The sequence below is a fragment of the Accipiter gentilis genome, chromosome 9 (assembly GCF_929443795.1).
Source record: "Accipiter gentilis chromosome 9, bAccGen1.1, whole genome shotgun sequence".
Lineage (NCBI taxonomy): Eukaryota > Metazoa > Chordata > Aves > Accipitriformes > Accipitridae > Astur > Astur gentilis.
Window position 1 is genome coordinate 1,306,805 of NC_064888.1, and position 25,524 is coordinate 1,332,328.

A 25,524-nucleotide genomic window follows, 5' to 3' on the forward strand; every position below is an offset into this window, starting at 1 on the left:
TTGGGGTATTTTATCATTTTAGTTAATAATTACAATAATTATAATCACTTGCACCGCTCTATAAATCCTGCCTGATCACCTCTGTGCCCAGCACAACCTGCTTCTCTCCTCTAAAGTGGTACTTTTGTAGCACCTAAACAAGAAGGATCTGGGGAGAAGATTGCAGGAAGAATCCAGGGAAAGAAATTGCAGGAGGTTTTGAGGCAAGTTTTGGGGTGTTTTGGAGCAGACAGCCCCATCTCCCAGCAGGATTTCCTGCGAATGTGCCCGGCCTTGTACCTCTGCTTCCTTCTGAGGTCTCCCAATGCTGTAGGGAGCATCTTGCAGCGAGGAGGTCCGAGGCGCTTAAGCTTGCTGGGATGTCTTATCGGTCATCAGCAGTTAAGGATGGCTGGTAGAACTTGTTTCTGTGGCATTACATATAGAAATGTACTGATAATACAGCAGGGCGGCACCCATTTAACTCCTTACTCTGACTGTGAAGTTGCCAACAGCTTCATGTTCATTTATTTTGATTATTTTAGATGAGAAATACACGAACAAGACTTTAAAAGGTATTAGATTGAGGACTTCTTTCAAGAACGTATCACCCAGAGCATCGTTTTGCAGTCTGAATGTTTCCAGGCTAGAAATCCAGATGTAATCCATAAGTAGTATTTCCCTAAGGTATGGAAATAATGGTAGTAGGATTCTGTAAGTCTCCAATCGATGTGCTGACGTGGCCATTTGTTATTAACACAAACCTTAAATCCTCCCAATTTCCTTCTCGAATCAGGAAATCAATTTATCTCGGCTCTTAATACCTGGCTCCTGTGCTAATTTCCAGAGTTAGCGGGTAAAGATTTTCTTTAGGCACCACCAATCCATCTTCCACAAGTTCCATTATCAGCCTCTGTGCCGTTCTGGCATCCGAGAGGGATAGAATAAACCCCTCTCTGCTCTTGGAGCTTTTATTGCGCCCCCCCCCCCCGACTTATCTCACAACACTTATGCTCCTGCTCCAACTTCTCCATCACAGCTACAAACAGAACATCAAATTAAATCACCAAGTGGCAGCAGCACAAACAAAAGGAGGTTGTTCCTTGCACAACTCAAACTGTGGAATTTCTTGGGTTTCAAACGGATTAAAATTAAAAAAGCAGAAAAAAAATCCCTCAGTGAGCAACAGGCATGGCTGAGCCACAAAATGGGGATATTTTTGGGAAGCAGTGTTAACGTCCTCACCCTGCTTTTATCTTCTGAAGAAGAAACATTGACCTGATGGTCTTAACTCTACCACTGCTCCCCTCTTCCATGATGAGCCGTTGCTGTTCTAGGAGTTTTCCTGGTTCTCCCACTGGAAGAGAAGATTTTTCTCCTTCTTCCACATCTTTTCTCTTTTCTTTCAAGCTCCACTGATCGAACCTTGCTGGAGTTGAAGGATTGCTCTCTCCCTTGCAGTAAGTAGGTTCAATTTATACCAGGCTGAGCCGAGGTGCCGCAATTGTTCATCCTTTATGTAATTTATAGCGATTTCTTTTGGAATTTACAATAAAAGTGTGTCCTTCAGCCCTTTGCTCTTTGGTTCAGGCAATAAAGGAATGAAACGGGTCTGGAAAAGGATGTGGAGCTTGACGAAGACCACAGCATGGTTACGGCCAATTTTGGCCTCTCCTCACTTGTTTCCCTGCTGCTGCTGGTTGCTTTTAAGCGTCTTTCATCTGGGTTTGGGTGAAACCTGAAGGGGGAGGAAAAAGCCGCAGTCTCACTGGGCCGAAGCCTTCGTCACTGCTGCTTTTGTCAGTGGCGTAGATCCCATGTTGGGGATCCTGCTGCTGCGTGAGGTGAAGGGTTGTCGGGGGGTGGGGCGGGAGGACGCCATTGCTGTGAGGGGCTGGGGAAGGGCCTCGCGTCGTGGGTGGGGCCTCGGGGGAAGGTCAAGGGTTAGTTTGGGTACTGAGGGGGCAAAGGTGAGAGGTCAAGGGGCGGGTGAGGGGTGAAGGCCCGCTCTGAGGTGAGCCGCGCCGCCCCCATCATGCACCGTGAAGGACAGGGCCCTGCGCCGCCGCCCAATCAGGAGAGGGAATGGCTGTGATTGACAGGAGGGAGCCCCGGCGTCGGCCCACGGAGGAAGGGTCTCCGCCAATAGAATCGGGGGATCGATGCCGGCTGGGGAACACTGACCAATAGGAGAGGCGGGAGGGTCGCGCCTCTCGCCGAGCTTGGCCAATAGCGAGGGCGGGGACGAGCTTCTGGAGCGCGGCCAATGGAGAGCTTCGTGGGCGGGCCAAAGCGGCGGCGGGGCCCAATGGGAGGCGGGCGCGGCGCGCCTGCGCAGCGGGCGCTCGGGCGGGCAGTGCGGCGCCGCTGCTGCTGAGCCGGAGGCGGAGGGGGAGCGATGGAGCAGGGATACGGCGGTAGGTGCGGGGCGGCCCCGGGGCCCGGCCCTTCCCCTCACCCGGGGTGGCGGCTCGGTCCTCTCGCCGGCTTCGGCGGCGGTTTCCCCGTTAACGGCGGGGAGGAGAGCGGGAGGTTGGCGGTGGCGGCGGGGGGGGTTCAGCCGCTGTGGGAAGGCGTTGTTCCCGCCTCCCGTGAGAGGGCGCCGCCGCTGATTGGTTCAGCGCCGCGTCGCTCCGCTCTAGGGCGCCGCCGATTGGTGGAAGGGTGTTATTCAAGGTTGGGGGGGGAGGGAGGCCGTTCTCTCCTCCTCACCCCCCCCCCCCCCCCCGCCACCCGCCCCGGGTGTGTGATGGGGCGGCGGGGGGGGGGGCGGAAATGGAGCCGGTCCCATTTCTGAAGACGACACAAAATGGCGGCCGCGCGGCCACGCCCCCCGCCGCGTGCGCGCCGGTCCTCCCCCCCCCCCCCCCCCCCCTCCGGTTGCGCCCCCCCCGTTCCCGGGAAGGCCGCTTAGTTGGGAGGGTGAGCAGCATCTCCTTGCGCTCGCACAAGAGATGGGCTGAGACACACTCTTCCTCCCCCACGGGCACCGGTTTCGCTCCGGGTGGGGCCAAAAATCCCCCGCTTCCCCGTTAACCCTGGGGGGAGCAGCAGCGACTCGGTGAGGAGCGGGGGCCCGATCCGGGGAGCTGTCACAACCATAAACCCCGGCGGTGGTTCTCCCTTGGCTGCCCCCCCCCCCCCCCCGCCTCAAGCTCTCCAGGTGTGTTTTTGCCCCCCCTTCCACCCCCGAGCTGTTTTCCTTCTCCCCGGTATAACAACAACGGGCAAGAAGGCGTTAAACAAAGCATAAGGCAGCAGGTGAGAGCCCTCCGAAACACTGTTGAGCATCAAAACACCGGGGAGAGGCTGTTTACGTCGTTATGCTTCGTTTGCCGGTGTGGAGAAGTGATTTGGGGTGGGGGGGGACGGGGACGGGGGACGGACGGACAGACATGGCCTCCTTCATCAAAGCACTAACGGCCTCCTTCATCAAAGTGCTAACCAGCGTCGAGTTCAGTAACGTTGGCGCGCTCTTCCAGCTTCTGCTGGTTTTCAACGTTTCTTAAAACTACAAACCAAGGCTCGCAGCAGTGGAAAGTGAAAGTAAGTCACCCAAATTGGAGTTTAACAGATGAATATTGGTTGTTTAAAGTCCCTTGATGAAGTTTATTGGGATGTGACTTAGCAGCACATGGGTAAATGCTCCCAGACCTGAGGCTGAAGCAGCTCGACAGCCTGGATCCTCTCTCACTGCACCCATTTGGAGCCCTCTGTCCTCTTCCCACCTTGAATTTATGCTTCACTTCACTTCTGGTCATGTTCAGGGATGTGAAAGTCCCACCAGGGTGATTTTTAACTTGCTGTTGAAAACATTTCCTTGGGTTTTGTAATGTAATTATGACTGCAGCAGGATTTTATAAATAATACAGCAGTGATGCCGTTTCTGCGTGTGTTTTACCAAGTTCCTAATATCCCGCACGTCGCTTTTTCTGCAGAGATCATTCATAATTCATCTCGACATCGTGTTGAGACAGACCTGTTGACAAGTTGCTCTTTCCAGGTTCCCTCTGTCTCCACTTTCAGCTTGGTGGAGACTTGATGCCCAGCATCTCTTGCATTGTGCTTTTCAATGCTTTTTAAGTGTTTTCTCTGTTCTTTGGGCATAAAAATGGGGTGAAAAACTGTGAAAGGATTAAAACCACCTTAAATGTGTGTTGAATCATCCTTTACAAGTGCTCGTTTCTCTCTACTGACAGCTGAGCAAGTCCTGATAACAACTCAGAAGAGTTTAGGCAGCTAAAAGCTATTCCTGAGAAAGATTTTGTTGGCTTTGTGAAGTTAACAAGCTACTTAAAGCTGGGATCTTCCCTTTGCCTTGCAGAACTGTTAATAGATTAAAACCCCCAAGTGCGTTGCAGCTTTAGAGTTTTGGTGTGGATTTTTACCGTTACACGGTACAAAAATGAATGAGTTCTTGCATATTTTGGGTTTTATAAATAGTCCTCGGGTGTAGTCAGTTCAGCCTATAACCAGGCCCTTTATTTTTAATTCTCTGCGTGTTGAGAATTGTACAGTTCCACGCGAGCGGGTTTTTGAGGACAGCACCCTTTACAGTTGAGGCTTGCATAGGAGCGTGTCATATATAGGTTTAATTTAAATAGCTCGTGATTCCAGCAGAAGACAAACTATATTCTCCGCAGATAAAGTCCTTTGTTGAAATCAGCGGGAGAACCTTGGACTTCTGCTCTCAGAAGGAATTGCCTCCTGCACCCCAGCTTTTTTTCTGTGGGTGTTGAAACTTCTCAGTGCTTCACATAGACTGAACAAAGTAAATCTCTTGACATTGCTCTGTCGTCTCCAGATTCTCTTTCTGCTTCTACATGTGTGTGGAGAAAAATGGTTCCCAAGCTTTTTCCCCCACCTCAGGGAGCGCCATCTTGGGAATCAGCTGGGAATCGGGACACGCAGCGCACTCAGCTCAGTAAAATTCACTCCTTAGTCCCTTCCGAGCTGTTTTTTTCCTGCTTTGCCCTTTGTTTTGTGTTTATTTTCCCAAGAGAAGTCAATGATGATTTATTCCGCTGATTTTTTTCCCTCCTGGGGATGTTCACGGACGTGCTGTGCTGCTGCAGAACTGACGAATACAACCTCTGCTCATTGGTACCAAGTCATTAATACCCGGGTTTCTCATCTAGTGGGTTTTTTAGATAATATTTAGTTTCAAAATTAGATGCTGAACTCTTAATTACCATGTTCTTAGGTTGTACTGAAAGCTTGAGGTCTTTGCGTAACCCAGACTTCTTTGTTCCTTGAAAAAATATGATAATCGTGGTAATACCTGCATGAACATTACATGCCCTACGTCTCAGCAAGCTGGATGCCAACGTATATGCACATAACAAAAAAGCGGGGAGCTTTATCCTACAGAATCTGGAGGTGCAAAGAGGTGGGACTCTCTTTGGCTGAAAAATGCTTCATTTTGGGCCAAGCAGCCTCTGTTTTCCTCGAGGGTTTTGTGCTGGGGCCAGGCTATTTTTGCTTCCTGAATTAAGGTACCCAAGGTTTTATCAAAGACGACTTAAAAATCGAAGGAGAGGAGCTCGCTTTTGATCCAATGTCTGCGTGCGGTCGAAAGCGCGAGGGCTGTTGCTATTTTTGGTGTCGCTGGGTGAGAAACCAAGCGACCTGCCCGGAGAAAAGCTTCCCTGCACTGACTTGGCTTTTTCTTCTCACTATTCTCCGGCGATGAGTGTGTCCGGAGGCAGGTGTTGAGCTGGGATGATGCCTGTGACATCTGGGGGCTCGGTGTCACTTGACATCACTAGAAAGGATCATGTGCGCTCAGCAGTTTGTTTGCAAGAGGTGAGTTAATGGGAGGAAGAAGCGTTAAAATTGAGCTGTGGATTTAAAGTCAGGCTTTGGGGTGGCTGCAGGCGATGGCTCAGAGGTTTGGCCTTAATTTCCCTGCTGTGTCGCGATGTGATCCTTCCCACAAGCCCCACCAGCAGCTGGAAAACCTCATCCCGGCACCATCCTGCTCCCGCTGGAAAGCGAAGCTGAACGCCAAATGACTCGACCTAAAAACGCCAACGGTGGGAAAGGAAATTACTCGGTAACAAGGCTCCGATTTGAAGAGGCGTTTACGTGTTGCGGTTCCTGTTTTGCTGGTGCTGCGGTTTCTATAGAAGGGCGAAAATACAGCGGTAACAGTTTTGCCGGCCATTTCTTTAGGTTCTGTGCGCTTGAGGTGATTGCCTGTGGAGAAATAAAGTCGTTAAGAGGGAGAGGTGTCCTTGGTGGGTGTTAGACAGGTTTGTTCAGGGAGCTGGGGCGTGCAAGAGAAAAGATTTTACAGATCGGAGGCTCTCTCGAAAAGTACATGGTTTGCAAAATTGAGGGTTGTTGCCAATAAAGAAAAGTTTTTGGAAAACTGGGGGGCTGCCTCCAAAAAATAAAAGCTTTGCAAAATTGGGACACTCCCCTCCTGCTCCAGAAAATAAAAAAGCTTCGTGAAATTGGGGGCTGCTGGCAAAAATAGAAAAGCTTTGTAAAATTGGCAGCTGCCTCCAAGGAAAAGGAGGTTTTGCAAACTCAGGGGCTGCCTCCAAAAAGTAGAAAAGCTTTGCAAAATTGGGGGCACTGCCAAAAATAGAAAAGATTTGCAAAATTAGGGGCTACCTCCAATAATTTAAAAGCTTTGCGAAATTGGGGTCTGCCTGCAAAAGTAGAAGAGTTTGGCAAAATTGGAGGCCCCCTCCAAAACTATATAAAAGCTTTGCAAAATTACTGCCACTAAAAAAAGAAAAGCTTTGCGAAATTGGGGCCACCTCCAGAAATAGAGAAGTTTGGCAAAATCAGGAGCAACCTTCAAAAAAGACAAGTTTTTGCAGAATGAGGGGCTGCCTCTAAAAAAAGAAATGTTTTGGAAAATAGGGAGTCGATTCCAAAAATAGAGAAGCTTTGCAAAATCGGTGGCCACCTCCAAAAATATAAAAGTTTTGTGAAATTGGTGTCTTAAAGTGCAGAAAAGCAACCTAAACCTTAAAAGAAGGAAGGAAGGAAGCGTGTGTGTGTGATTTTTTGGCTTGTGCAGGCTCTTCCTCAGCTGGCGAACGTTTGGAGGGAGATGAGGTTGCTAAAGGGAAGGGGAAGTCCAGATCCAGGGCAGGAAGGCAAGGCCAGAACAGAAATGGGGAGAGGTTTGGGGTAATACAGTGGCTGTTGAAATAATTTGGATCCGTAGGAAGCCGGGCATCAGTAATTTTGCTTGTGGACCAACTTATTTTTCTGATCAGATAATAAAATTGTTTTCCTGCAGAGAAGTGGTAGCCAAGACTCTGGGAAATGCTTTCAGCAAAACACCCAGCGCATTTTTGATTTCAAGATTTAATTTAGATGCTCTCGAGGTTTCGTTGCAGCACGGAGCTTATTTATCTGATGTCCTTTGAGAGGATGAAGGTGTTAGCTGAGCTCGCTGCGGGTCTTTCAGGGATTGCTGTGGTGCCGGGGATGCTGATTCCACCCTGGAAACTTTGGAAGAGGTTTGGAATGGAGAGATGATTTATTTTGATGAGGAAAACAAATCACTGCTGTGAAATAAAAGAGCCGGTGAAGTCACAGCAGGAGCTCCTGTGTGTCGTGGCCCTTTGCTTTTTCTTCCACCTGGGCAAATGCTTCACCCCGCTGCTGTTTTCGGAGACACCATATCGAAGCCGCCTCATTAGCGCGAATTTTGTAATTAGTGCTGAAAAGTGGAGAGTGCTCAATTTATTTAATTGGCTCATAGAATAGCAGTACTCGCCTCGGATCACGTATGAGGATATCTGATATTCTCTAGGAAAAAGGACGCTTCTGCTGGCATAACACAATTGAAATGTCCATTCTTGATGCCGCTTCAGTTCTTCGGGTGATTCATCCCGCAAATTTTCTCCTGTATAAATGTAGCTTTGTGCCGTTGTTAACATCAAGCACCTTTTAAAACTGATTTCTCTTTCAAAACGCAATTTTTTTATTTTTTTTTTTTTTAATTCTTGGTGTTTTAGAACATCTCGTTGACCTTTAGACTGCTGAACAATCTGAAATAAAGCATCAGGCAAGCTTCAGGCATGTTTCCCAAACAATAAAAAGCAGAAGTGCAGCTGTAATTAAAGACATTATTGGTTTTAGGGTCAACTAAGGGAAGAAACAAACCCTGTGGTGACAGCAGAGGTGATCCTTCTAACAGCTCTGTTCTTTTTCTTGCAGGTTATGGCACCTGGAATACTGGGGCCACCAACACTCAAGGTGAGTTTTGTGTATATAAAACCAGATCTGGGGAATTGCAGTTTTAGAATATGACTTACTTTTTCGTCATTCTAGCCAGAATAGTGCAATATAGAAGCAGTTTTTTCAGTCTTTCTTCTCCTCTACCTGTTTTAGTGACTTTCTACTTGTTTTTCTGTAAAAGTTTCCTCTGTGATACACTCCGATTCCCAGCATTGTATACTGGAGGAACTGGTCACAGCCTTGCATATGATTAATAACGTGCATTGCTTTATCACCTGGGGTTTATTAGTGCTGCAGAACAAAGTGTATCCTGAGGTATTTGGGAGTTTGGGCACACTCCAGCATAAACAACAGCAGAAGCAGTGAGATGCTCCTTAAAGTGATAGTTTTAACAAACATATTTGCTTTTGCCGTGGTTTTACTGCTACTTGAGGGTTTTTATTGAATCACTTGAGTTGTTCTCAAGTGCACATACTTGCAAGTGTTTCAAAAAACATAGTAAAAAGTATATATTATCCATTTCATTTTCATAATTAGCTCTTGGAAGTCCCAGCTTCTTTCTTTCCCATTCTGTGCAAAAGGATCCATAGTTTTCACCACCTGTTAAACTGAATTATATATATTTAGGCTCTGAACTTTTAACTTTGTTGCTTTTAGAGCTGAAACTCTCTTTTCTTTTTGTCCCGTTCAGGTACATACGCGACGAATGCGACGAGTTGGCAAGGTACGTGTTAAAAAAACTCGTTTGTCTCTGGGTGTTGGGGTGCCTTCCTCAGTGTCTCGAGCTGGCTGTGGCGAGCAGAGCTGTTTTCTTGCTCGTATGCCGTCTCCGCATGGAAGTCAGTGTGAAGTAACGCAGCAATGTACTTTTAAACTGCTCTTCTTCACCAATTCATTTTTTATTTTTACCTTGCTCCGTGATTGTGGCAGCTGCTTCTGCTAAGGGAGCAGTTCTGTCCTAATGTCTGGCAGCTGTCTGTTCCTTAAAGCAGAAAAATTAGCTCATGGATGAGAAAAGTTCATTTCTTTTACGTCTCCATCTCTCGTTTGATCTGGGACAGCCAGATGTGTACATTAATAAATTGATTTTACTGAGATTATATTGTTTTCCTCTCAAAACCCAAGGTTTGCCTATGTAATTCTGGCAGATTGATGGTACACAAATGCAGTTCTCTGTGCAAGCTGGTGCTTCCTCAATAAAACATGATTTGCTTTCACTAATAACTAATTCCTCCGAGGAGAAAAGTTTAATTGGCCTTGGTTTGGATCCTTAAGCTGGTCTTAACACATTCCCAAGCAAAAGCCTGAGATTCTTTTAGAAAACATTATTTCTTTGGTCCTCACAATATAAAATTGAATGCTGCATGTTGGGCTGTGGATTCAAACCTCCCAGCTCAAGTCATTGCTGAAAATGAGGGGGTTTTTTCCTTCTATTATTCCTCCTTTTTATAAAGCCTGGGTGCCCCTGTCAAGGACTCGCGCCCTGTTGTGCTGGGTATTGTGCCGATGTAGAGCAGAAAGGCCGTTCCTGCTCTGGAGACCTTATCATCTAATTGCGCAAGTCGCAGGCACACGGGGGAATACAAAGACACAACGAGGCCATGCTGGTCAGCACAACGGGCAGCGGCATCATCACACTGGTGGCTTTAACAATGTCAATTTTATCACAAGCATCACAGAAAAGGAGAATTATGAGGGGTTATTATGGCGGTTGCTTTAGAGAGCCCTAGAACTGGTAAACTGAAGGGTTTAGCAGGTCAGAAGCAGTGAGCAGAAGCTCGCTGCATAGCTCGTGGCACTTGTCTCTGCCGGAGCAACACCGGATTCGAGCCGGGACCGTAGAGCTGCGATAAGGAGTGTCGGGAACACGTGCGCATCCTTCGGTTCCCATCTTGGGATAGCACAAAGCATCCGGCTGCAGCGCGTTGGGTTTTCCACAGCGCTGTGGTATCTTGCTGTGAGGTGCTCTTTGAATACAACTGGGAGCTTTGATTTTCTGATTAATTTATTTAGTTGTGGTCCTTTTTTGATGGATATACGGTGATGTGCTCGGCAGCGCATCCACTTTGAGTTTTTTGGTGTCATTTTGTGGGACCGTGCAACGTAGATGGCTCGGGGTCTTGTTCTGAAATTGCAAATACAACCAGCAGCGCTCCCTTTCTGCAGTTAAAATCACCCAAAGGAGGAAGGTCCCTATGCTTTTAGGGTTGAGCAACAAGAATCTTTGATGTAACTCGCTTTGAGAAACCAGATTTCCTCAAAGGAGGTAAAACCCAGCTGCAGCCTTGCCCAGTAGGATCCGTTCGCATCTAAACTCTTCCTCCAGGTTCCCATGTCTTCATAATATTGTATTAATATCAATTTTATTTTCCTTTCCTGCCAGGCTATGAAGGCTATGACTATTACAACACCCAAACCACTGCCGCTAATACAGCGGCCACGTACAACTACGCCGCAGCTGCTGCCACCTCCAGCAGCTGGGAAACACCCAAAACTTCAGATATGAGCATGAATGCCGACGTCAACGCCGCCATGCCTGTTGCCTCATACGGCGCCGAGACTTCAGCGAACGAGAATTCGGATTCCATCATAGCCAAAATCAACCAGCGTTTGGATATGCTGTCGAAGGAGGGCAGTGGCGGAACAGGGGAAGGGATGGAAGACCAAGAGAGGTGACTGTTCCACTTATTTATTTTTACTAGCAAAAAAATAACGGCTTTTAATCACTGTAACTTCAGATTAAGCTGTTCTGATTGCGTAGGCACGATCCAGCATTTGCTCCTTGGAAAATAAACTTATTGGCTTATTTTTTACCTGCCCTGATATGTGTGTACGCTCATGCATGTACATATTTTTAATATATATATATATTTGTCTATCAAACTTGATGCACATGTCCACCATTAAAAGCAGCTTCCATTGGTGATTCGATTCCTAGATTTTGCATAAGGTTTTTTATTTCTAGTTTTTAGGTTTCTTAAAGTATTTTTTCCTCTGCGTCCCTTTTTCCTCATAGCTGCCCAGTAATTATTTTTGTTTCTCCCTTTGGGTTAAATTATGCCAGTCTGGAGAATTGTTTCATATTGGTGCGTGTTTTGCTGCTGAAATAATAATGCACATCCTGGCGAGAGTTACTGAATAAGTGAAGTTTTGCCTTTTTTTTTTGCCATTTTGATGCTTGCTGCTGCGGTCAGACAAGATGCTGAGGGATTTATCTGCATTAATTCACACCTGGAGGCACAACTAAGAGACAATGTGAAGCAGCTTTTACCTGGGAAAGCTTTTGGCATCTGCTTTTCTGCTGGCAAAACATTATTCAGAGTGGTTTAGTGCTATAAAGTTAGTGAGGTTATGACATCTCCGAAGGATATCTGTTCAGATACTCTGCAGAAAACCACGGGTCTTTGATACTTAAATTATTTTCCCTGAGAATAAGGAAAAGGTGATGCGGGATACAGAAAGTGATCGCTATGCAGGGTTTAAAAAGATTTTTATTCTGTTTTTCTGGCCAAAAACATTTGGATACCAACGCCTGTATGATGTGTGGAAACATTATTCTAGCTGCTGACTGTTGTCTCCTCCTCCGCAGCTCTTTCAGATTTGAGTCTTTCGAATCGTATGACTCGAGGTCTTCAATGAACGACCGTGACATGTACCGATCTGGCTACGATTATGGAGAAGTCGGAACCGATCGGAATGATTCCTTCGGGAGCCAGTTCGACAACCGCAGGGATCAGTCTCGCAACCGAGGAAACAACTACGGCCTCATCCGAGGACGGGGTCAAAACCGCGTTCAAAATCGAGGGCGTCTAAATGCTTTCAACCGCACCGACCACTTCATGCCCTCCTCCAGCTCGGAGCGCCTCTCGGCTCGTTGGAATGAGTTGAACTACATGGGTGGGCGTGGGATGGGGGGTGCCGGATCCAACAGGCTCCCTTCCCTCTTTTCCCAAGCCCTTGTTCCTGATTACGGTGACTACGGAGACTATGGAGATTACGGCGACTACGGCGACTATGGGGATTATGGTGATTATGGCGACTACGGAGATTACGGTGACTACGGAGACTATGACTATGGCATGATGGGGATGTCGGGCATGGGAATGGGACGGTATGGGAATATGCCATACGGAATGGGGAGGCAACGAAACAGAGACAGGATGGGTACAGTGCCCTGGCACATGAATGCGCTCATGGTAAGTCGTTACTATCGTTTTTTTTCTTGTCAAGATTGCTTTTTGCTTGCCTCAGTGGATAGGCTTCGCTGTTCGGCTGTAAAGCGGAGTCCTTTGGGGAAGTGCGAGTCTTAATTCACATTGCTTCCACCACAGAATAATTTAAATCTTCCTGGATAGAGTGGAATGTCACCGAGCTTGTACATACCCATTTGCATGTAAAATAGAGCTTCTGAATGCTTACCCCATCCCAAATCTGCGCTCTAGGAATGCTAACCCAGCTATAAAATCCTTTTATAGCCAAAAATAAGTTGGCAGGGTCATAAGATTTTAAACTTTTTTAGGAGATGTAGCAGATGGGTGGAATAGTTTGATTTTTAAACTTTTTTGGTGCCTCGAGTTGATTGATGACGACTGGTTTCTTCCCACTTTAGCCCAAGAGAAGAGGTTTCCGAAACCGTTCAGGAGGGCGATCGGATGGCGAGGGAGGAGGACGCAAACGAAAACAGTCACAAAGTGGAGATGAGCCAGACAGCAAACAGGCAAAGACTGACAGCGAAGGAGACGACACCGAGAACGGTATGAGCTGTCTTCACCCACTAATATTGGCCATTTCCCCAGTTTTTAAGTGTTTTATCTTTCAGCTGACTGATGGTTGTTACATTTCAAAGCTATTGTATTATATTTTTAAGTTGTTAGCATTGTTATTGTACTTCTGCAAGTGCACAGGCTTTATGATCTTTGTATTTTGTGGCCTGGGGCAAAATTTAATGCCCGAGTTGAGCGTTGTGTGAAAGTAAGGACCAAGTTTGCAGCAGAGACTGGTGGGCAAAGAGAAACCAGTGAGGTATTTGTGATCTTCACTGGAGTTTTGAGCCGTTACGTTGGTGATTCATTAGGGGCCCCTTGGAGTGTTAAGTGGGAGAAAAGACACCCCCCCAACACCAGCTAAATTATTTCTCTTGTGTGCAGCAGATGAGGCCGAAGGAGAGGAAAAATCAGGAGATGAAGCTGACAAAGGTGTAAGTAACTTTGGGTTTTTTATCAGTCTTTGTGGCAAATGTGGGAACATTTAAGCTCTCGAGCAATTTTCTCTGCTCTTTTGACTGCGCTGAGGGTCAGAATATTTAAAATCACCCAGAAACAGCTTTTTGAGCCCATACATTGTGCAAGTATTTGCTCCTTGTAATTTCCCCACGCCTTTCAGCAGGGGTTACTGGCAGATTTGCTTGCACAGAGGTGCCCGAAAAGCACTTGTAGTGGAGACGTTGGGATCCTGTGCCTTTACTTCTGCTTTTGGCAAGGCTCATTAGGGCTAAATTCCAATTAGTCGTTGGTTTCTTTCCTCATTTGTTGGTTTGCTGGGTTGGATGGGGGTCATTGCCATTTGTCTCGCTTGTGACTGCCTGTAACCCTCAGTACGGTGTTCCTCGGAGCGGCAACTCAGCTGCCAAGTATTTAAATTTTGATAGTGAGAAGCGATACTTAGCAATGCCATATAACGTGATCTATAGAAAACAACTATTTTGTAAACACTTATAAAAATGGATGTTTAATCCCCAAATTATGCGACCCTTCGCCCACTCTGTGGTCTGGCTTGGTGGACCGTGAAACTTCCACATCGTGGTAAATAACACCAGCATCTTTTTGTGTTTCTCTTTTCCAGGAGAATGGGAATTGGGGCAATATGGCAGACGAAGGTAGGGTGTTACCCCCACTCGCACAGTCCTCCCGGATTACTCCTACTGCGAATCCATCTGCTTTGCCTCGGGGTGCTACCAAGAGCTTGGATTTTTTTCGGTCAGAGGCTGATGCAGCTCCTGCTGCAACCTGTTAACCAGTCCAAAGCTCCGGCACTGCCCGTCGTGGCACAGAAGTGCTGCGCTGGTTAGCAGGGGAGTGCCAGAACGGTTTTGTGTTTTCTGGGCTTCTCAGCATGGACGGTTGCCATCTGTAGGAATGGATATTGGCCACAATGTTAGTTTATTTTCCTGCGCTGCTTGGAGGACAGCGGTGAGGATGTGTGTGTCTCACAACAGGGCAGAGGAAAAATACCATAAACTAAATAATTTTGAGTGGAGGCTTCAGGCACTGGGCTAAACCTGGTTTTGTTTTAATTTTTTTCCAAACAGATGGGAATATATCGAGGTATGCTAGAGCACTGATTTTAAAAGTGTATGGTCTAAAGTAGCTGGAACCACTTCACCTGGTTTTGGATTGTAATTTTTGGTAAAGACGCATCAAACCCAAGCACATTGTGCCTTCTGCATTAGAGTGACTTGGGGAAAACCACATGTAGGACTCTTGTTGCCACTTTTAGGTTGTTTCCAGGATTGAAACTGAGGTGTGGCTGGATGTTAAAATTCTTTTTTAAGCCTCCCTCTGATGCTGGGGTCCAGTCTCTGGGCTTCTTTACCTGAAAACGTTGCAGGTGAATGATTACCTGAGTCCTGTGAGGCTGATAGACCTCTGACTTGGAGCTTTCTGCCCCAAAACACGAGGTCAGCTGAATCTTTAGTTCTTTTTTGCTTTCTCAATAATTACCAAGGAATGATTGGGAAGATGACATGAGGAATATAGCCAAAACTGTCCCAAGGAAGCAGATCTGCTACTCAAGCACTGCTAGCATCTCTGCTGGTTTTTATTGCTTAGCTTTCTGGAGTAGCATTTTCAGCCTTGTGAAAAATAGGGGGGGGGAAGTGTATTTGGGGAGAAAGCAGTGGCTTCTCCCAAGGAATGGAGATAGAGAGGTGTCTTTGCAGCATCCTAAAATTCAGGACTCTTTCTGCTAATGGCGTGTCCTGTCGCTGCCTATGAAGACTTGAGTTGCTGTGGAAAGTTCAGGGAGCTGGAGGAGAGGAGGGTTTGGGTTTTACAATAACTCCTGGAGACCTTGGAAAGAGCCTGCTGCTTCCCTGCGGTTGGAAGCCGGCTTGGGAGGGGGAGAGCTTCCAGAGACCGAAAGATGTCTTGACTTCCCAGAGCTGAGAGTAAGGAGGAAACTAAGGGACTTGGGCCCCAAAATACCTCAGCCAGCAAAGTGGGTGATTCTGAGCACAGTAATTCTGATTGATTTTTCCCCGCCTTAGCATCTGGAGATGGCTGTGAAGATGATGACGAGGAAGTGAAAAAGAAGAGGGAGAAGCAGCGGAGAAGAGATCGGATGCGTGATCGTGCTATGGACAGGTAAGGAAAGCGATCAGCTGGTCCGTTCCCAGCACTTCTGTGAATAATATTGACCAAGGATAATTCCTCTGCACAAATGTGGGAGAAATCTGCTGGGGGATCGTGTTTTGGGGCTCTGCATTCTGATGTCAGCATGGTTTTTTCCCCTTTTTGTGTGTTTTACGACTGTTTTAAGATAAGGAGAATATTGTGGTGTTCAATACATACATCAGTGTGTAGAGTTACAAATTCAGAAGGGTGTTTTAAGTGGCTATATATGCATCCTTGCTATTAAAACAATAAGTCTTCTCAAGACAGACTGACCAGCAAAGGCAGCACCAGCGTTTCTGTTATTTCAGGGCTTTCCCGCATGGGGGAGAGGATCTTCCTATCAAAGAGTGCTGATTCACCTCCTGCCCTATGAATTTCTCTAGTTACTTTGAAACTCATGCAGGGTTTTAGCAGCCGGTCCTGTAGCATTTAGTTTAGTGAAGAAGTAGGGGCTGTTTAATCCGCACAGGTTCTACAGTGATTATAAAAGTCCAAGACAAAGTAAAATTGTGTGGGGTGACACTTGGAAAAAAACGTGCGAGGTAGCAAACTACAACAGGAGCTGTAATGGTCATAATTTTCTTGATGTTCTCGTTAAGTTGAGCTCGTTCCTCATTAGCGGTACGATTGCTGTGTTTAGAATCCAGTTTGCCTGTTCCGTCTGCAAGTTCCGCAGTTTTGAGGAAGAGGAGATCCAGAAACACCTCCAGAGCAAGTTTCACAAAGAGACCTTGCGATACATCGGTACCAAACTCCCGGATAAAACGGTCGAGTTTCTGCAGGTAGGTGGGTTGCCCAGCGTTAGCGCTACCCTTCCTTGCATCCATGGTGGGATTTCCAGGCTTACACGGAGAGTGGAAGGAGCTACAGATTCATCCACACATGGCACCCTGCTTGGTTAGCTCATGTCACCACTTGTTAACGCATCACCCAATGACATCAGTTTGCATTTCTCATGGGTTTCTGTGTTGGGAGGGAAAGTTAATTGTCTATATTTGAATAAGGCGGCCAGAAATTAACTTTCCAGAGATGGTCTTCACCATTTACACGTCTAGAGCTGAGAAAGGCAAGATAAAGACTGGGGTGTTTTATTTTCTGCATGATCACTGTTTGCATTTTGGGGGCATTTTTCAAGGATTTTGGGTCTCTCACAAGGAATCTGATGGTGACATGGGAGCAGGCTTCTGTCTGGCTCCGATTTGGATCTTTCTGTCTCTTTCTCTGGAAGAAATGATGGGATGGGGAGGGGAAAACACCCGCCTTGTCTAGTTAATTCACCAGCCGCCATCTTCCCTGTGGGTTTTCTCTGGAGAGCTCATTTCCCTGTTGAGCCGCTCTATCGTTTCGGTGCATTGTGTGGAGGACAGCAAGTTTTGTCCTTTTCCCTTCTAGGAGTACATCGTCAACAGGAATAAGAAAATTGAGAAGCGGCGCCAGGAGCTGACCGAGAAAGAGGGCACAAAACAGAAGCCGGATCCTTTTAAGGGTAAGTGTCTATTCTGCGTCCAGAGACCAAGTGAGACCAAGAAAAATAAATACTGCTCCCACAGAGATACAGCAGCACAAACATGAAGGATTTGGGTAACTCAGCCTCAGGTTCTGGGTATTTTTTTGCCAACTTTGTGAAATGAATCGTCATGGTGGGGAAGGGCGAGTGCCCATCCTCGCTGCAGTTTCTCAAGCAGCAGATCCACGAGGCTCATGCAATGTCAGAGATACTAAAATGAGGTAAATGGGGAAAAAAACCCAGGAATTGTTGATTTTTGTGGCTGTTCAATTAATGCAGCCGGATCCCTCGTTCGATTCTAATGTTAAGAGAAAGGGCCGAAGTTGATCTGTTGTGGCAACAAGTGTGATTGGGGAAAAATCTGCTCAGCATCGTCAACGTGCCTGTCCCTGATACGGTCTGCAGTGCTCATCGACATCTGTACTGGGAGTGATGAGTGGAGTTTAGTTAAGCCGCATGTCGGCTATAACATCTGGCAGGCAGAAAACCTGAGCTTAAGTAGGGAGGAGGAATGAACCCAGAGCTGGGGGAAGCGCGAGTTGTCCCTTCCACCTTTACTTAAACAGATTTTTGGCGAGCAAGCTGGTTTTGGCTAGGACTGAGGAAAATAGTAAGTCGATGGCTCTGTACCTCAGGCTGTTATCCCCGTCTCTCTTCCTCCTACACTTGGGTACTGTGTCAGTACGATCTGTTTTGGAGCAGAATAACTCCTCCCCATCTTAGAGCAACGTATGTGATATTTCTTTTTTTTTTTTTTTTTTTTCCTCCTCTGAAAGCAGCAACTGGAAGGAATATGCTGAATTAGTGCGTTGGCTGTGATGTGGGGTTGTTAGAGGGGGTGGAAAGGCAACGTTAACCAGCCGAACATCTCATTTGTTTGGGATTTTGGCTGACGTCTCGTCACCTCTGTAGGTATTGGCCAGGAACACTTCTTCAAGAAGATCGAGGCGGCTCACTGCATGGCATGCGACATGTTAATTCCTGCCCAGAACCACCTCCTTCAGAGGCACCTGCGATCTGCCGATCACAACAGAAACCGCAGGGTAAGCAGCCCTGCTCACTTCCGACTGGAATGTTTCATCTCTGCTGGTGTGAGGGGACGTTGGTCCAGGCGCTCAAGGTTTATTTGTGGCTTCTAAAAACTGACTGGGGAATTATAAAGGGTTGTGGGATGCTTGTGGATGGGCTGTGCAAGGTTTGTTCTTCTGCGGGGAAACGTGAGCAGATGAGAAATGGGGAGGTGAACAGAAAAAGTGATCTTAAAAGGGAGATCTGGCTTTTTCTTCTGCGCTGGGGGTTTAGCAGGGTACATTGTCCAGCTATACTGTGCAGACGTGCAGGCTAAACACCTCCTCTTTCTAGATTTGCAGTGCTTGCTAAAAATTAAAGTTAAAAACTGCCTTTGAGGGCGCTTGGGGAATTCATAAATGAGATGTAATCGATGTCTCATTTGGCATGGGCTGGAGAGGGGCTTTGGACATTGCAGATGAAGACGGGGTGAGCTGCGGTCAGTGTCGCGCATCCCTCAGGGTGGTCTTCGTCTCCTCCGAGGGTCGGATGGGAACGTCACTGTCCTGGACTTGATCTCAGAATACCTTGGAGATGTTCCATCTGCTGGTGCTGAAACACAGGCGGGCGCTCCCTTGCGTCCGCTTTTTTTGTGATGTTTTCTGGGATTTGCGATCAGGCTTCCGATGCCCTGCAGAGGAGGAGGGAATACAAACTCTTGAGCTGAGCTCCTCGTTGGAACTCTTCCCCTTTTGAAGTGACCCCAATGTTCGGTTCCTTTGCAGATGGCTGCAGAGCAATTCAAAAAGACCAGCTTACACGTCGCCAAGAGCGTCTTGAATAACAAACACATCGTAAAGATGCTGGAAAAATACCTCAAGGTGAGTGAATGAGAGAGTCGGCAACTCGTGCCGAGTTCCTGGAGCAGCACGGAGCCACGTCTCGCTGTGTGCTGCGTGCCGGTGACAGGACGCCTTGCTGCGTACGATGGGGAGAAGCGTAGGTTCCACTCTGTTGCCTTTTTATCTCTAAATCTTGGGTCTGGTTTCTTTTCTCTGTAGGCGGTTTACCACTTCTCGTGGTTTGTTTTTGGTTTTTTCATTTTGGTTTGGTTTTTTTTTTTTACTTAACTGTCATTCCCAGGCGCGCGTAGATCAATTTACGAAACCGTCCAAAACGGAAACATAATTAAAGAAACCAAAAATAGCAAAAAGGAACTCCAGTTCCCCAAAGCCACCCCTTGAGCTGTGGCCTTGGGGGGGGACACCAGGTTTCCCCCAGCGCAGGGAAGCGAGTGTGTGGGTCGGGAAGCCGCTGCTTGAGTCCAGTTGGGATTGAATCATGACGTGGACGGCTCCTGGCCCACCCGCTCGCCCTGCACCGTCGGGGGGGAATTTTTACGCCATCTAAAAGAGCCGGGCTCTGCGGCGCTCCCGGCAGCTCGACCAAATGATGGAGCACCCCGAGGCGGGGAGGTGCATCCGATTCCCGGGAGTTGAAACACCCTCGTTAGCTTCCCCCCTCCTACCCCCCACCCCAGCTTTTTTCCTCCTCTTCCCTTGGGAAGTGGCAGAGAACGCCCCAGCCGATCTTCAGAGCCGAGACGGAGCACGAGGAGAGGTCAGGGTAGGGTTTGTTTAAACCCAAACCAGCGTTCGGAATTACAGAAAGAAGTCCAGAAGGCAAGCGCAGTCTTCAGAGCATGGGGGGGAATCCGCTCCATGCGGGAACGCCGCCGAGCGAGCCAGCCAGGCGGTTATGTCCGGCCTAAAAGTGCCTCGCGGTTATCCGCGGGTCTGGAGGCGGCGTGGGTTTAACGGGCGAGGTCCGCATCCGAAAAAGAGAGAGAGATTGAGAGAGGAAAGGTCGCAACCTCCTCCGCCAGGCGAAGATGAAAAAAAGAAGCGCTTTTGGCTACTTGCTTGTTTCCTGGGAAATCCGGGAACAGCCCAGGATCCGACAGGAGAGAGCCCCTTGTTTGCAAACCTGGCAGACAAGGGCAGGCAGATGCCCACACACACACCCCCCCACCACCAGCACGGGGGAGCAGATGTTTCCCCTGTCCCACCGGCGTCATGGTTTTTTATTTTTTGGTCTAAACCCGGACTGAGCTACCTCTTGTCATGCCCAGTCTCTGCTAAAATCTAGCCCTCCCTCCCCCCAAAAAATAAAAAAATGAATAAAAACTGCAACTCCACCCTCTGGGTCCAGTGAAAAGAGACTCTGAGCTGAGAGTTTGTCGGCGTAGGATGGCCGCCTCTCGCCTTAAACCGGCCTCTCATACACGTTGAACAGGAGGGTGAGATAAAAACCCTGCGGTACCCCACAGGAGAAAGAGAGCGAGCGAGCCCTCAGGGCAGACGAGGTGCAAACCTCTGGGAATCTCTCAGAGAAATTAAAAAAAAAAAAAAAAAATTAAAAAAAAAAAAAAAAATAAAATCCCCAAAAGACCGGAACCACTCAAGTGCAACTCCGTCTACCCCTGCCAGGGTCCGCAGGCACGTCCACATCTCCTCATGATCAACGGTATCAAAGGCTGCCGGCAGATCTAAATGAATCAGCACGGGCACCTGACCTTTGTCCATCGGCAGGAGGAGATCTTCGGATCCATCCCAGCACGGTCTCCGTATCATTCCCAGGTGCAAAACCAGACTGAAAAGGGGTGGAGGAAAATCTGAGGATTCCAGGTAATGCCAAGAGCCGCCTCGCCATAAACGTTCTCGGCAAACCTTCCCCCATGAAAGGAAGGCCAGAGACGCAGGGCGATTAATTAATCAAGACTTGGCCGCATCAAGAGATGAGTTCTTGACCATCGGCCTAACGATTCCTCCTCGGAGGGATGGCGGGACGCCTTGCCCTTCCCAAGGGAAACCGTGACAGTCTCCACCACGAGTGGACTTCACATCCCCCGGTAGATTTTTCCCGGCGATAACGGACGTTGGGGTCCAGATCGCGAGGTAGAGCCCGATATATTTTTTTTTTAATATCTTCTCCCTCCACGACCTCCGGAGGTTGTGATCCTCAGCCAGAGAAGATGAACGTTGAGGTTTCTCCTCCACCTGCATGGATCTTCTCGCATGGAGGCAGCCAACCTGGGCTGAATCTCTGATCGAGGCAGATATTAACCCCGGGGGGGAGCGCGGAAAAAGGAGGAAGGGTCCGGAGAGTTCGGTTTTGGTTTTCTTTCCCCACCCCGTCCCATCCTGCTTTCCAGAACCTCTTCCCCCCATCCCCCGCCGCCGTCCATCAGATTTCAGGCGAAGTTTCTGCCAGTCGTCGGCATGCCGCCCGCCCTCCTTCCCTTCCCTTTTTCGCCGTGGTGACCTGCGAGGGGTTGGGGCGGCTCTGGGGGGGGCCTGGAAAAAAGGGAATTTTAGAAACTCGGATTGCAGCACAGGGTGTGTGTGGGGCATCTCCTCTCTGGCAAGGTGGAGGTTGTAGGACAGCGACACCCCTTCTTGGACCCTACAAGCGCTCACCCCGCACTCCCAAACTCTGGAAATGCAAGCAGAGCCCCCTCCTCGCTCCCCAAAACCGCGGGGGGGAGCGGTGCTAGGATCCACTGTCGGCCTGAAAAAAGGTAACAAGGTCAAAAAACAAACTTAAGGAAAAAAACCACCACACAATAATGCCCCCCCAAAACCCAAAATCACCCCCCAAAAACCCACCCCTCCCCAAAATCTGGAGGGTCTTGGTGTCCCCAAGAGACCCCTCACGGTAGGATGTAGCCTGGGTGAGAGCTCAGGCTGCGAGGTCACGACCGCATCGTCTCCCGAAAAAAAAAAAACCACAAAAGAAACCAAAATAAAGGCGAGATGAAAACCTGGAAGCGTCGCCGCTCTTCCCGGCGAGGGAAGGGGAATCTGGCCATTGGCGGTTGGAAACCAGGAACGGAGAGTTAGGAATTCCTTTTGGATTTTAAAGCGTCTTGGTTAAACCCAAATTCCTCCTGGGTGAGGAGCGGAGCCGATAAACTCCAGCAACACTGGCACCGTTCTCCCGCACCGGAGCTTTTAGGTTTTTTTTTCAACTGATTCTTTCCACTCCTTCTAGGCGTGGGATCTTTTTTTTTTTATTATTTTTTTCTCCTGGGGTTCTTCTCTTGCTGCAAATCCTTCGGGATTTTCCACGACGGATTATTATTATTATTTTCTTTTTTCCACCGTATTAAGAATCATCCGTCGCTGAGCTGCTTTTTTTCCCTTGCCAAAAAAAAACAAACCCCACCACCTCTCCTGCGTTTTCATGGCGGAGATTCCCTTTGCCTCGTTGCAGCTCAATGACTCTTTGTCTCTTTCCCATCTCTTTTTTTCCATAGGGAGAAGATCCCTTTACGGATGAAATCGGGGATCAGGATGTGGATGAAGCTTTGGAAGGCGGAGATGGCGCCGGGGAAGGAGCGACCGAAACCACTGCAGTTGAGGTTGCCCAGGAGGGAGGAGGAGGAGGAGGAATTGGGGAAGTTACGGAAGCGGCAGAACCTTCCGAAGAGTTTTCCAAACCTGAGGAATTCCTTAAAAATCTAGGGGAGCAAGATCAGCCCCCCAAACCACTGCTGATGCCCCCGTTCCTGCAAGACGACGAGCTGGAAGCGGAGGAGATGACATCGGAGGTGACGTCGGAGGTGACGTCGGAAGCGACAGCTGCGGTGACTTCGGAAGCAGCACCGCCATCTTCGGAAGCAATGGAAGAGGTGCCCGTGGTTCCCGAAAATCCCCAAGAATCGGTGGTTTCCCCCCAAAATGAAACTGAGGGTTGGGCAGGCAAAGAGGAGGAAAACGGGAACGAGGCGGCGGCTGCGGCCGGCTGCAGCGAGGAAGAGGAGGAGGAGGAAGAGGCTCCACCAGCGGCTTCGGAGCCGCAACCGGAATAACTGTGAATATTTGCGTGAAGGTGATGGTATAATCCGTGATTTTTTTTTTTTTTGTTTGATTTCTTGTCCTTTTTCAGCGCAGCACCCGAAGTTGTCCAATTTTGATTTTAATTAAGGGGAGGGAACCCGGCTGTGTCATTAAGGAGCAGCCGCAGCGCTTCATTCATCTCGTTAAGATTAATTTCGCTTCGTTTCTGCAAATTCCTTTTTTGTTTTAGGACGAAGAGCGCAGGAAGCCGTACCTTCCCTGAGAAACCCTCCAGCTGCGGCTCTGCTTGGGGTTTTTTTTGTTTTGTTTGGGGTTTTTTGTTTTTGGTTTTTTTTTTGGCGGGGGGTGGGGGGTGGAATTTTAGAAAGAAAAAGGTGAAAAAAAGGAAAAAAAAAAAACAAAAACAAAAAACAAACAACCCCCCTAAAAAAGCTGAGGTTTGGAAAAATAATAAAAGCATCGATTCGATCCCAGCGGCTCGTTGGGTTTTAAGCGCAGCGCTAACGCCGGTGGGCCGGAGCCGTCGTCCTTCCCTCCTCCCTTGTCCTCCCTAACGCCTAAAATACTCCGGTGAGGGAATTTTTATTTAATTAATTCCCAAAATTTCCCCAAAAAGCAGAATTTTTCCTCTCGGGAAATGCATTTGTTTTCCTCTCCCTCTGTTACAGCTGGAGAATTTGGGTTGGTTATTAGTTTATGAAGGAGCAGCTCGATTATCTCTAGTAACGGGGCAGTCAGTTGCGCGGGAATTCACTCTGAGTGAAGAAAATTGTTAGCTTTCCCCTAAAAAAAACCTTTTTCTGGCAGAATTTACAGGTTGTGGCCGCACCCTCTGACTCCAAACCTCTTTCCTAAAGGATTCACCAAACCAAAACCAAAAATAAAAAAGAAAGAAAAGTCACGATTGGGTGAGGTGAGGCTGCATGTGGAGTAAATCCTTTTCATTTTTTGGCCCCCAACCCCCTTATTTGCCCCCAAAAAAGGGTGGTTTTTTTAACCAAAACCCCCTTATTTGCCACCCCAAAAAGTGGGGTTTATTGGCCAAAACCCCCTTATTTGCTGCCCAAAAAAGGGGTTTTTTTTCAAAAAATCCCTTAGTTGTCCCCCAAAAGGTTGCTTTTTACCAAAAAAAACTTATTTGCTGCCCCCAAATGGGTTTTTTTTGCCAAAAAAAACCCTTATTTGTCCCCCAAAAAGTTTTTTTTTCCAAAATCCCCTTATTTGTCCCTGAAGGTTTTTTTTTGGCCAAAAAAAATATGTATTTGCCCCCCCAAAATGTTGGGTTTTGCCAAAACAACTTATTTGCCACCCCAAAAAGTTTTTTTTTTTTGCCAAAACCCCCTTATTTGCCCCACAAAAAGGGGTTCTTTTTTCCAAAACTCCCTTATTTGCCCCCCAAGGTGGATTTCTTTTTTTTTTTGCCAAAAAACCTTATTTACCGCCCCCCAAAGTTTTTCGTTTTGCCAAAACCTCCTTATTTCCCCCCAGATAAAGGGTTTTTTTCCCAAAAACCCCTTTTTTGCCCCCGGAGTCCCGCCGCGGGCGGGTTTAGGGGCTGGCGGGGGCGATTCATTCCTGCACCGAGCTCTGCCCTGGTCTCAGCCCCCCCCGGCGCAGGGACGGACCGTGGTGGCGGGACGCGGCCGGTGATTTTTGGGGGGGTGGCGGGGAAGGCCGTGTTGTGTCGTCACTCCCCTCGCTTCTCTGCGTCACGCGACGTCACGCCCCGCATCACCCAGCGCGTGACGTCCCCCGGCGCGCCCGCGCGCGCGCGGCGTGGGGAGGCGGGGGGCGGGGCGGGGCTCCTCTGGGCTCGGCGGCGGGGCGGGGCGGGCTGCGCCGTGACGTCAGGCGCAGCGCGGTGAGGTCAGTGCGGCGCCGCTGCCGGACCCGCTGCCCCTCGGTGCCCGTCTCCCCCTCCCCTCCCCCCCGCCGCGGCCGCCTTCTCCCCCCCCCTCCCCTTCCCCCTTCCCCCTTCCCTCTTCCTTCCTCTTCCTCCTCCTCCTCCTCCTCCTTCCCCCGCCGCCGCCGCCGCTCCGGTGACGCCTCCCCCGTCCCTCAGGGGCCCCGCGGGAGCCGGCGGGAGGGCGGCTCGTCCGGGCCGGCCCCCTCCCGCTGCCCGCCTGAGGTAAGACCCCCGCCGGGGCGGCGGGTACCGGAGCCGTGAGGGGAGGGGGCGTTGGCGGGGAGCGGGGGGTGCCGGGATTCACCAACGCCTCGTACGTCGCTCCGCCGGCGTAACCCGCATTGCGTAATGCGGCCGCTGCGTCAGGGAGGGCCCTTTACGTAAACTGCGGCGCGGAATCCGCCCGGTCGTAGTGGTGGTGGTGGTTGTTTAGGGTTTGGTTGGTTGGGGTTTTGGTTTGGTTGGGGGTTTTTTGGTTTTGTTTTGGTTTTGTTTTTTTTTTTTTTTTTCTTCTGGAGCCCCCCTGCTGCGCAAACGGCGTAAGGCGGAGGTGCGGGACCGCCGTTAGCGTAGCGGCGGTCACGCGCCGGCTGCGTAGGCCGCTGCGCAAAGCGGCGGGAGGGGAGGGAGGGGAGCGGGGGGGGGGGGGGTGTTCTTCGCGCC

General features: G+C 48.8%; 2 protein-coding genes across 9 annotated transcripts in view; both read left to right on the top strand.

The window, feature by feature from the left end:
• The first annotated feature begins 2,282 nt into the window (after positions 1 to 2,282).
• Positions 2,283 to 23,423, top strand: AKAP8 (A-kinase anchoring protein 8). 3 transcript variants are annotated; one of them, XM_049810266.1, is made up of 14 exons: positions 2,283 to 2,396; positions 8,167 to 8,205; positions 8,879 to 8,911; positions 10,571 to 10,859; positions 11,777 to 12,383; positions 12,797 to 12,941; positions 13,335 to 13,382; positions 15,452 to 15,548; positions 16,219 to 16,360; positions 16,971 to 17,064; positions 17,998 to 18,128; positions 18,879 to 18,974; positions 22,412 to 22,986; positions 23,185 to 23,423. In XM_049810266.1, exons 1-13 carry the CDS (start codon positions 2,378 to 2,380, stop codon positions 22,964 to 22,966), a joined length of 2,295 nt encoding a protein of 764 aa, XP_049666223.1. In that variant the 5' UTR covers positions 2,283 to 2,377; the 3' UTR covers positions 22,967 to 22,986; positions 23,185 to 23,423. The 3 variants fall into 3 exon arrangements, with proteins under 3 accessions (XP_049666223.1, XP_049666222.1, XP_049666224.1); XM_049810265.1 differs by having other exon boundaries at positions 22,412 to 23,423; XM_049810267.1 differs by having other exon boundaries at positions 13,338 to 13,382; positions 22,412 to 23,423.
• A 1,525-nt stretch (positions 23,424 to 24,948) lies between these two features.
• The window catches only part of BRD4 (bromodomain containing 4), a 74,160-nt gene continuing 73,584 nt past the window's right edge, over positions 24,949 to 25,524 (top strand). For 3 of the 6 annotated variants that reach the window (XM_049810258.1, XM_049810256.1, XM_049810260.1), the window contains exon 1: positions 24,950 to 25,083. The gene's annotated coding sequence lies outside the window, so the exon portion shown is untranslated. Of the gene's footprint in view, positions 25,084 to 25,524 lie in introns of all 6 variants that reach the window. The other 3 variants (XM_049810261.1, XM_049810262.1, XM_049810263.1) reach the window with 2 other exon arrangements.

Bases quoted from the DNA above. Each gene is read 5' to 3' on its own strand.
- AKAP8 (XM_049810265.1), top strand. The intron at 10,860-11,776 runs GTGACTGTTCCA...CCTCCTCCGCAG, and splicing joins GGGATGGAAGACCAAGAGAG to CTCTTTCAGATTTGAGTCTT. The intron at 17,065-17,997 runs GTAAGTGTCTAT...TCACCTCTGTAG, and splicing joins GAAGCCGGATCCTTTTAAGG to GTATTGGCCAGGAACACTTC.